We start from the raw sequence: 12,005 nt of genomic DNA, 5'->3' as shown, positions 1-12,005 counted from the left end.
AGATAGTTCATTTGAAAATATAAGTCTGTTGGTTCCCATCTCCTCCTTAGCAATAAAAATAGTTCCAGATGAAGAAAGTGCAATCAGTGTTTTCTGGCTGAGCTCTAAGCAGGCAATGAAACTAAGGGGATCATTTTGGTTCTAAAGTTAGTAAGTTACCATGTTATTAAGAATTTAAATATGCCAGGCATCCTTTTAACCCCAAGGTTGGTATAGTTATGATACTCACTGTACCCTTGAGGAAAGTGAAGTTTACAGAGATTAAGAAATTTACCTAAAGTCACACAACATGCAAGTGGCTGAAGCGATATCTGCCTTACCCCAAATCCGTGTTCTAAACCTATTTCTAATATTTATGCCGCAGTCCCCAACAAATGGGTAAAATACATTTAGGGGATCTAGACCATATTTCTAAAAAGAATGGGAAGAAAAACAATGGAGTAAAAGTAGATTAGAAGTGAAGAGAGAGGAGAATAGAATATATCAGAGAGTGGGGCACACAGGGTAAGTCTTCTTGTGAAATTATTTAGAACTATGTAAATACACACACATTCCTCTCATGGAGCAGAGCTAAAAAAAAAATTGAAGAAGCTTTTTTCAATCATATTGGCTTCTGATGATGTTAGGATAACATTTCTAATGGCTAAATACACACACATTCCTATCCTGGAGCAGAGCTAAAAAAAAAACAAATTGAAGAAGCTTTTTTCAATCATCTTGGCTTCTGATGATGTTAGGATAACATTTCTAATGGCTTAATTTCACTAGCTATTCAATAGGTAAAACAGTACTTTTTTAAGAGAGGATTTTAGTGATTCTGGCTGATGGCTTTTATATGTAGAAATCTATGTTTGGAATCATTTGGATAGCTCCATAAAAAGACAGTTTTAACATTTTCACTGAAAACATTTGCTGCCCCTAAAGTTTCCCAATGTCCGTCGCCCGGGTGCACCTCCCTGAAGGCTCTGTGTGCTCCCTTCTGGACACAGCCTTGCACACGTCCTGAGGGAGCCGGTCAGGAGGGAGCCTCGCTCTCCCTCCTCTTTCACATCCCCTGACCAAAAACTCTGCAAACACGCATAAATCACCACATTTACAGAAGTAAGAATAGAATATTTTTCTGAGCGATTACAAGGCTAGTAAAGTCATCTCATGCACAAATCTTTTTACCATTCAATTTAAGTGGGTGCGAGCTTAAAAACTGGGCTCCAGCGAGAAGTGGTTAGGCAAGGGCCCCTCGATAAGATTATAACTTGCGTATTTTCTAAAATATTTTATTTTTGTTGGTTATACTTGATTAGATATGTCAGAGTGCCACTGGAAAAGTAAAACATTTTGTAATTTTTCTAAGTGAGCTGTATGCCATACACTGAAATAATCATTGATTAAAGATGTTAATAAAGACAGTGGCAGTGGTAGTACAATTATTTTGATTTCACTTGTTTTTAAAATTTGTGTTGTGTGCATATGTGTGAGTGTACACACTTCCGGATCTGCAAAATCAGAAAAGGTTAAACAACTTGCGAAGCTGGGATGTGGAAGTAAAGTTCATAGAAATAAAAAACGTGTTTGGTTTCTATACCTCAGCATTGTCATTGATACATTTTATTATCATCTGTGAGCAAAGAACAAGTTGGCCTGAGGCTGAGGAGTATCCCATTGTAGGAAGGTGGTTGTCCTTTTCCCGAACCTGTTATTCTCCCTTCTCTCTCTTCTTTGATGCCAGAGGTATCTGATTGTATGTAAGAAAAAGAAACTATTGAAAATAGGGTGTTGTTGTTTTTTTGGCCTATTTAACTTACCACTGTACTGAAGTTATTCTGTTCAATTATTCCGTATTGATATCAAGCTAATTCTGTCAGGCATAACAAAGAGACATTGTGGTTACTGCATGCTTTGCTGTGTTCTACACCTTTTTAAATTATTTACTTTCCAAATCACTTAAAAAAATAGAGACACAGGAATACAAGGGAAATGATGGATCTGTTCAGGAGGGAGCCTCACAAACAGACTTAAACATTTTTTATTGTTGTTGAACCTGCTGTTGTTTGAATTAAAAAAAGCCTGGGACATAAAAGGCACTCTATTTGGATTCTGTCACTAACTTTATCTTCTTAGGTTAGTCATCAAATCTTTCTGATTCTTAGTTCGCTATTCTGAGAAATGGAGTAAATATCAGTTTAGTGGAAGAATTAAATGAAATAAAAAACCTGAAAGCAAACTTGTTAAAAATAGGAACATTCTTATATAGGTATGAGATATAATTCTGTTAATTTTACTTTAGTCTTGAAATAACTGATGACCCTTTTAATGTGAGTACTATTCTCTTATTATATTTTTAACTAAGTCAAAGCTTAATAATCTCTCCAGCAAAGATTTTTCTTTGTCCTGTGACAATTTGGATTAAATTGTCAATTTAAAATGATTACATGTTAGAAAATATGAAGACAAGAGATATCTCAATACTTTAGAATAATAGGATTTTTAAAAATTCTTGGATATTAGGTTGAACTTAACAAGTGCCCTGAAGGCAAATGCATCTTTTAAACTAATTATCTGTACTGTGTATTCTATTTAATATTAAAATGATACTGATTAAATAAAATCAATCACATTCCTCTCTAGTCACACCTCACATTTGATTAAATACAAACATACAGTTCCTGTATTAATTCTGATTAAAAATATATTACATTTAGAATTATACACTCATGGTAATTTTAAAAAAACTAAAACATTTACTCTGCTCATCTTGATATTTTAAAATCATATACAGAAGAATAAAAATGAAGTAATATAATAGCTGAATTAGTTTTCTAACAAGTTGCTTCTTTTTCAATTTACCTAGATATCATGGTTTTCTTATTGTAACTCAGGGAGAAGAGAGTGATGGGCATGTAATTTAATATATACCCATTGCTCATAGATCTTAATTGCAAGTGAGCTCAAATAGAGTTTCATCACCCTTATTCTTGGAGTGGATTTCTAGTGTTGCTGTCAAACAGAGTCTGAGTGTTGCTAAAGAAACTTCTCAAAGCTGGTGGCTTTCTGTCTGACTTATTTTTGACTTCTAGCCAGGCTGAGCCCTCAGTTTTGCTTGATCCTGTTACTCATCCTTAGCCAACTGCTTTCCCATTCTCAGAGAAGTAGTGACAAACTCTTTACTATTTCACTACTTTCTTCATCTCTCTCCTCTCTCTGCCAGCCTTATTTGCTCTCAGTAGATAACCCACATTCCCATTGCTCTAGAACAGCGGTTCTCAACCTGTGGGTCGCGACCCCTTTGGCGGTCGAACGTCCCTTTCACAGGGGTCACCTAAGACCATCCTGCATATCAGATATTTACATTACAATTCATAACAGTAGCAACATTACAGTTATGAAGTAGCAACGAAAATAATTTTATGGTTGGGTCACAACATGAGGAACTGTATTTAAAAGGCCAGAAGGTTGAGAACCACTGCTCTAGAAGGAAGAAGCCTGCTCACATGAATATCTGTAAATTGCCAATTCTCTACACAAGTGCTGGGAAAGTGCCAACTAGGGCTCAATTTCATCCCTTGGTATATTTTGGGAGGGTGGTGATGCCTTAAAATGAAATTTTTATCATCCAACATGGCATAGTCTTTGCTTTATCTTTAAAATGTCTTTCATAGTTTACTGGTGGGGAGGGTTGGTGGTTGAGGTGGGTGGATAGGGTCTATTTGAAATTCTTGCATTGCACTTGGTTGTTATTCTGACAACTATAATCTTTTCCCGTGCCTTTTCCTTGCCTTGTTCTGTGCAGACATATGTATAGTTAATATAGACTCTTCCCAAGGTGGCATGCATCTGTGACTTATGCCCTGAAGGTCACTTGATGGGTGTCTTAGTTTGGTTGCTTGAGGGTCTCCAGGACTCTTCCTGGTCCATGGCATTGGATAGGTAAGGACTCATAGGCTAAGGCAATTAATATGGATTTGAAGGACAACAAACATTTATATATTATAATAGAGATGGGAGTATGCATTCATGTCTTAAAAGTGTTTATTCAGATCTAAGCTTCAACCAAAAGCTGAGAAAGGAGAGTAGCAGGCTGACAAGTTGAAACTAGGACAAATATTTTCCCCACCACCCATTGCCCGATGTGTATGTAGATGGACTTGAACTCCTTAAGTCAAGAATATTACTCAAATCAGAAAGCTTTCAATGAAAGTTCTTTCAAACCTTTTGAGACATAACAACAGTCACTTCCACAGGGTTCTCTTGTTAATGGAATAGTTAAACCAAGTTTATCCTCCAGTTGATCCTTCTTTTGTATTCCTGGACACCTTAATTTTCTCTAGGACGGTCCTAGACCCTTTCTCCTTCTGTTCCACTTTTGGGTGCATTGGATCCTTCTAATCCATCCGTATACTGAGCAGCTGTGAAGCCTTGTAAGGCCTCATTTACATCAGAAATACCTATTTATTCTTTTGGTTCTTGCTGTTGCTCTGAAGTTCTATCTGGTAAGAATATCAACTAATAACTGTGTACTGAGATTTTTCAGACCTATTTTGGGGCTCTATTCAAAGTCCTCCTCACATAGCTTGTTGGTCCTGGGGAGGAAAATGGAATATACTTCTCACTCCCTCTTTTTTAGGGTCACTTGACTTTTTAAAAATAAATATATTTTTTATTGATTTTAGAGAGAAAGGGAGATGTAGAGAGAATAGAAACATCAATGATGAGAAAGAATCGAGCAACTGCCTCCTGAATGCCCCACACTGGGTGGGGATCAAGCCAGCAACCTGGGCTTGTGTCCTGACCAGGAATCAAACCATGACCTTCTGGTTCATAGATTGATGCTCAACCACTGAGCCATCACAGCCGGGCAGAACTCCTAGCTTCTAATCCAAGATTCCTACTCTCCCAGCCCCACCACACACACTATTGGAAACCTTTATCTCATATTATGAGTGTCTATTCTTCCAATTTTGTTCTAAGTCCCACAGGACACATGCTTTTGGAATTCAGTAGCCTTTGATCTATTTCTTCCCAGAAGCAAACCTTTCCAATGTGATTCAGAAAAGGAGTGGGGTGGTCATTGAGGAGACACTCTCATGAAAACTAGCTTCAGTGTATTCAACCTCATTAAAAAAATTACTCTCAAGAAAAATCTTGCTTCTTATTTTACTGATTATATTTTTGTTTTTACCGATTAATAATTTTTTTCTTACTTCCAGAGAATCACAAAATCAAAACAACAGCATAAACTATATCTACATAAAAAAGACACTGAGTATTTTTAGGAAGGAATGAGAGTTGGAGTGGAAAATGGAAAAGGGGTCTGGGTAAACAGGCAACTTCAAGAATGAGTTTGTATTGTTTATAAAAGATAATGGAAGTTGGAGATGAGTTCTTATTCTAAAATACATCAGTGTCGTTGCAGAGAAGTTGGTGAGGCTGGCCAACGATGTTGGTCAGTCTACTTTGAGTGGATGAAATTCTATTTGGGATAAGTGATTCTACAATCTGACTCTGTATTAGAGCATTCCTTATTTTGTGAAAAGATATTTATTTAGTGAATGAATGTAATCGGACAGATTATGACAACAAATGTATTTCATGTTTATTAATTTTTTTCCACAGGAGAATAGTTGTACAAGAACCTTCATTGATGTTTGTTTTCAGTTTGACTTTTGTTCCAGCTTTAATATGAATTTCTCTTTTTCAACAGAATCTGCCCACGTCAGGAGTTTCAGTCCCTGAGGTGAGTAAGCAAAAAAGGTTTTCACACTTACAGTTAGAGGTCTTTTATACACCTTGTATTGTTAAAAAGATTGTGGCTTGTGTCAGTGACCTGTTAATATTAATTTATATATATTTTTTTCTCATATCCTCGGGGATCTTTAGATTTTCATGATGGGATAGACAGGAAGCATTTTCAATCTACATCTGTGACAAACATTAGATAAGCAAGTAGTTATGTGAAACAAAGTATAGTATACAGAGAAAAAGAAAGGTCATGTTGCAAAGAATTTTGACCAAGGTATAAAAGTAGCAGGATTCTTATTTGTCCAGTTAAAATATAAATACCTTGCAGAAAACCTAATGCAAATCCTCCGAGCCATTAAAACACAGCTTTCAATGATAAAGTGTTGAGAAACTTGTTCATTTGCAGTGCCCATCCCTTTATTTTGTAAAATTATTTTATTTAGTTTTTTGCAACACCATTCATCCCCTCAATGCCTTCTTCTCCCTGCCCCCTCCACTACACTGTTGTCTATATCTTTGAGTTCTCTCTCCTTTTTTGGGGGGGTGGGGATGTTGGGGTGGAGGGGTTGAGCAAAAGAAAAAAGGGGGAAAAAAGACGTGCTCATCCCTTTAAAACAGTACACCTGCATGAATTATTTAGCATGTGACATCGCATGGAAAGCCATGCTAATAAAATATAGTCACAGAATAAATGACTTGTTTTGAAAATAAGTGCAGGCGTTGCCACATCTATTTGCAGTGAAGTGCTAGCTTTGCCTTTGCATTAATGCAGCAAAGCCGCCACGTGTTCTGTGACAAAATCCTGTTCAGTTGTTACTATCTCTGAAGGATATGCTCGAATGGTATTGTTTCCATACAATTACAGTTTCCATCCGCTTCTTAGGAAAATATTAGTTATCGCATGTGAGGATAACATATTAGAGTATGAATTTATTTAGAAGATAACATAATTGCACAAAAAATGTATTAAACTCTTTTTACTCCTCCCTAAAAAGTATTCTGAAAGGTGGAGATGTCCTCATGGAGACTTTAAAAAATTTCATTTTCTAACTAGAGATATTACTTGAAAATATACTTGGAGATATGCTTGAAATATGTTTCTGATCTATAGGAAATATGAAACTGCTTTAATTTGTTTAAGTTAGTTGATACCATTATGATAATTGTTATAAAAGAGATATGTTAAACTACATACTCAAGTAACAAAGGTATTAGAAAAATGTATCTTGTGGTCTAATCATTTAAGCATAAAAGAATTAATTTTATCTGTTTAGGTCCTAGAGTTTGCTTTTGCCCCTATTGTAGCCTATCAAGTGAACATAGGCACTGTATTTAAAATTTAAAGTTTTTCTTTAGATTTGTTTAATTCCCAAAGCCTCTCATTCAACCATATAATGTATATCATATAGTTTGAATAAATGAACCAGCATTGCTGTTTTCATAATAGGCGTTTAAAAAATTTGTTTAAAAAGTTTTCTGCTATAAAAGTTTTAAAAAATCTTTATACACGGCTTTCTTTTTAACAAATTTGAGAGAAAAAGAGAGAGAGAGAGAGAGAGAGAGAGAGAGAGAGAGAGAGAGAGAGAGAGAGAAAGCCTAATGTTGTACTATCAGGAACAATTGCTTAATTGCTTATTGGTTAACTGAAAATGTGTTTAAATTTTATAAGTAAAATGTTATACCTTTAACATTTTACTTATAATATGTAAATAAATATTCATTGGCTACACTTTTGACAAGCTATGAGGGCATAGCCACTGTTTGGAAAATGGCATGGTTTTTCTTGCATTTATCACAGTCTTCATACCCATAAGTTTCAATTATCATTTAAACACTTTTATTGAATTTATTAGTTAATAAAATTATATAGGTTTCAGGTGTACACTTCTATAATACACCATCTGTATATTGTGTTGTGTGTTTATCACTCTAAGTCAAGTCTCCTTCCATCACCATTCATCCCTCCTTTACCCTTTTCTATCTCCCTGTTCCCACTCTCCCTCTAGCATCACCATACTATTGTCTGTGTCATGAGTCTTTCTTTTCTAAAGTAAAACAAAAGTGCTCCTATTTTGTTTAAAGATATTCAAATATTAATGAAAGCAATTGTTTTCAATTTCTTTCACTTGTTTTAGAGTATAACAAAAAGTCAAGGATATCTGTGGATCAATTTGTAGTAAATAACAACCTTAATGTTGATTAGTAATTCTCCATGCTTTTTCAGTCATTATGCCCAAACCCAACTTGACTAATACACACACACACACACACACACACACACACACACACACACACCCCTCGTTAGTCTGTCTTTTCAAAGCATACAAGTTATTTTCATAGACCAACCCATTTTATACACACAATTCAATGGCTTGAGTAATAATTAAGTTATACAGTTACAATGACAAGATAACATCTACTTGGAACTGAACTAAACAGATTGGTTAATACTCAGGAATGACTATGTTGACCATTTAACTCAACTGATAGAGATGATGAATGTACAGAGAGAAGAGTCCTGCCCCCTTGCTTTTAACCTTCGGCTTACTGTGGCTTCAATTAGTATGGTTACAAAGGGAATGAGTGTGAGTGAATTTCAGGCACATACACACACTTCGTTTTATAATGGCACTACCATTTGCCAGTAAGCAGCCCAAATTACATGATTTTGGCATCGGCCTTCACAGAGCCCATTTTTATCTGTTATGGCCCAAGCAGCATACCTGTTTTAAACTTACTGATGACATATAACACTATGTTTTATATTTGAAAAATGACTGCCATGTATCGACTGCCAATTTTATGCCAGTACTTCACATTCTCTCAGTTTATCATCACATGAAACTTTTCATTTTATAGATGTGTTAAGTGGTGAGTTAGAGAAAGTAAATAACTTGCCCCAGGATTCAGAGAATTTGCCATTTTTGAAATGAAATCGTTTCTCTGGGCAGAGAAATGTTCAAATCCCACAGAAGGGTCCCAGTAATCAAAGGTACAGCTTGGCCGCTGTCAGTAAGCTGGTTTCTTGGAGATCATAACCCTTATAACTCCCAATGACATGGTGACACTTCTGTTTCGGGGAGATTTTTATATTATGACTACCCAAGGGTCACCTTGGGTGAAAATTCTAGAGTTTCTGGGAAATTCTTGCGGCCCAGCTCTAGTGGCCGAAAGGGCTGAGTCTCCATTCAGTCAAGTGGTGCAACAGCAGAGAAAGTGAGTTGCAGGATTTCTTTGAAGGAGGCTGTTGGCAGCCAAGCAGCCCCTCCCCTTCTCTGTGGCTTTGTACCAATGGAGGTGCTTTGCTGCTGCCTGTCGCTCATGCTGAGATTGGACAAAAAGAAGAAAACCCTGTGCTCCAGGTAATCATCATTTGCTGCTTGCAGCTTGTGAATGATCGATCCCAGCAGGCTGATAGTGGTAAACATCCCTTTTGTGAAAGCAGTTTTCGGCCATGAACAAATACGAAAAACATCTGAGAATCAGCATGATACAGACAAAGATTTTTTTAGAGCACATATTTAAAGTGAGGTCTTTTTTAAAAAAATCTCATTTGTTTCATCCTTCTGTTCTCTGTGAATGGTCTTTGTAGCTTTTCTTCTGCGTGCATTATGGTGATTATTCTTCGGAGTTCTAATACAATAAATTCCCCAGTTAAGATCTCTTGTGCTACTTGTAGAGTCCAAGGATCACAAAACATTGAATTTTGTATTTATAATGTCTACATAGCAAACACAAATGATTGATATTTGAAAATGCTGAAATATCAATAGCTGTGTTTTATATGTAGTTATACGTTCTATAGTCCTTCATATTTTGGGGGTTAGAGTGGCTCTTTTCAGTGTTTGAATAACTTCTATCGATTACAGCAATAATTGTCCAGCTCTTTTTATATCTGGGATAATTTATCTGGCACAACAAAATTTGTCTTAATTATAACCAATTTATTTTGTTATTTAAGGCCCCAAAACTGAAAACAAAATCCTGAAGGTGGAGTGATGAACACTGCCCCCTGTTATCAGAGAGCTATTTTATTCTGAACAGTGATGCACAATAATGTCCGTGGGCTCTCCCGGACAGGTTTTAATATCTGCAACAGTGGGAGTAACTCAGATATCCCAATAGAGCTCTGAGAGTCAGGGTTAACTAACCCTCAAAACAGACCAGTGAGATGTTTGTGGACAGTTGATTTTGAAACATGACTTTCCCCACCCCTTCCTGCCCCTCATATAAAATAGGACGGAACTAAATATTTTCTCAGTGGAAATATGAAAAGTATCCAACTACCCTCCTGTTAGTTTACGCTGCTTAAATAAAATATACCGAATATCTCAGAGAGAGATCTACAACATTTGGAAATAAACATAAAACAAATAAGTATAATAAAAAGAAAGCCCTGGGGAAAATTAAACGGTTCTGAGTCTCTTCTGTTGTAAAATTTTCAGCTTGATTAATTCCACAAATTCAATGCAGTAAGCATTTTTCCCCAAACAAAGAAACCACTTGGTCTTCTGAGTATGTATGTGTGTAAACAAATGTTTACCACTTTAGTATTGTCTAGATCCGTGGTCGGCAAACCGCGGCTCGCGAGCCACATGCGGCTCTTTGGCCCCTTGAGTGTGGCTCTTCCTAAGCCTTAGGAGTACCCTAATTAAGTTAATAACAATGTACCTATCTATATAGTTTAAGTTTAAAAAATTTGGCTCTCAAATTTCAATCGTTGTACTGTTGATATTTGGCTCTGTTGACTAGTGAGTTTGCTGACCACTGGTCTAGATGACACACTGAAAATTTTTAAACTTGTTATATTCCTCTTTCTTGTAATTGTAGATCACAAAAATGAAATTTTATTGATTGAAAATTTAATTTAGGTTTTTTAAAATTTGTTCATATACATTGTGGGAGCAAAAGTAGGTTTACAGTTGTGAGTATACGAAACAGTTTATTCTGGTATTATTTATTTTTGCATTAATTTCTATGCAAACAACTATAAACCTGCTTTTGCCCCACCCTGTATTTTATAATTGTTGCACCAAAGCATTTGTTTAGTTTTAGCCACAGTTTACTCAGAGGGATGATGCCCTGGAGAGACATCAAGACACTTAATCAACTGCTATGTGCTAATTGGAGATTCTTACCACGAAGAAATTCCCCTAACTCTATGCACAGCCAAGGATAAAATAATGCTAATAGATGGTACGGTAGCTCTTTACAGACATACATGTCTTAACTTTCCAGAACTACATATATAAATAGCAAGGTCACAAATATCTACTTCCAATGAGACAAGCCAACTCAAATTATATTTAATTCCCATAACCTAAGAACTTTAGAAATTGAATGACAATTGCTGGGTTATATGGCAAAATATAAGTTATAAAGGTATGCTAGAATATAAGATACTTAAGTATATCTTTCACATTATAGATATTTATATAGTATTTGTTATCGTGTTTTATTAACCTGTATGTAAGAACCTGGGAAGAAGCTATTCCCATATTTACTCATAGTATTCCATTTTTGAACTTTTAACACAACCTGTAGATTTTCAAATATAAACATTGAGTTTAACTTACCTAAACTGATGCTAATGTAACTATTTCCATATATATATATATGTGTGTGTGTGTGTGCGCGCGCGGGCATGGATACACACACATTTGGAAATATAATAAACACTTTGCATAATGGAAATATTGATGAACATGTTAAAAGCAGAACCACGCTCATTTTACATTATTCATAATACAGGCAGAGCATCAGGACGTTATACATTTTCTACTAATCCTTACACACTCTGAGAAATAGGAAGAATAAGTTCTCTAAGGTTGCATAATATTTAAGTAGTATTAATGGGATTCATCTCAGGCTTTTTTTAGAAAAACCTCATCCTATAATTAACTCTTTCTATGCATTATACTCTTGACTATTTATGGACAAAATTGTAATTTATAATCTTATAAAACATGATAAACCTTTATAATGTCAATATTTTGCCAGAAATTATGCTTAGATATAAGTACATCATTTTCCAAAGAATTTGAATTTCAGGCATCCTATTGTAACATACATTTTCAGCCATACTCAAAAATATATATGTAGTGTCTGTGCACCATGAAATTGCAAAGTAAATGATCTATCCTGATTAGCATTTATTTTGGTTCAAAAAGTTTTCTAAGTCATCAGTCCCTGGTATATTTTAAAAGTTTTACCTTTAAGTCCAATTACAAACATATTCCTAAATTACAGAACTGAAATAGTACTCTAAA

General features: G+C 35.4%; 1 protein-coding gene across 1 annotated transcript in view; it reads left to right on the top strand.

Moving 5' to 3' along the window:
* The window catches only part of DGKB (diacylglycerol kinase beta), a 508,498-nt gene that overhangs the window by 179,688 nt on the left and 316,805 nt on the right, over nucleotides 1-12,005 (top strand). Inside the window, exon 15 of the mRNA XM_023750675.1 lies at nucleotides 5,699-5,731. Coding sequence (XP_023606443.1) covers nucleotides 5,699-5,731 — 33 coding nt within the window. The remainder of the gene's footprint in view (nucleotides 1-5,698; nucleotides 5,732-12,005) is intronic.

This window comes from Myotis lucifugus, unplaced genomic scaffold, assembly GCF_000147115.1.
Source record: "Myotis lucifugus unplaced genomic scaffold, Myoluc2.0 scaffold_15, whole genome shotgun sequence".
Classification (NCBI taxonomy): Eukaryota; Metazoa; Chordata; class Mammalia; order Chiroptera; family Vespertilionidae; genus Myotis; species Myotis lucifugus.
The sequence above is the reverse complement of the archived record's forward strand: the minus strand, read 5'-3'. Positions and strand labels throughout refer to the sequence as shown.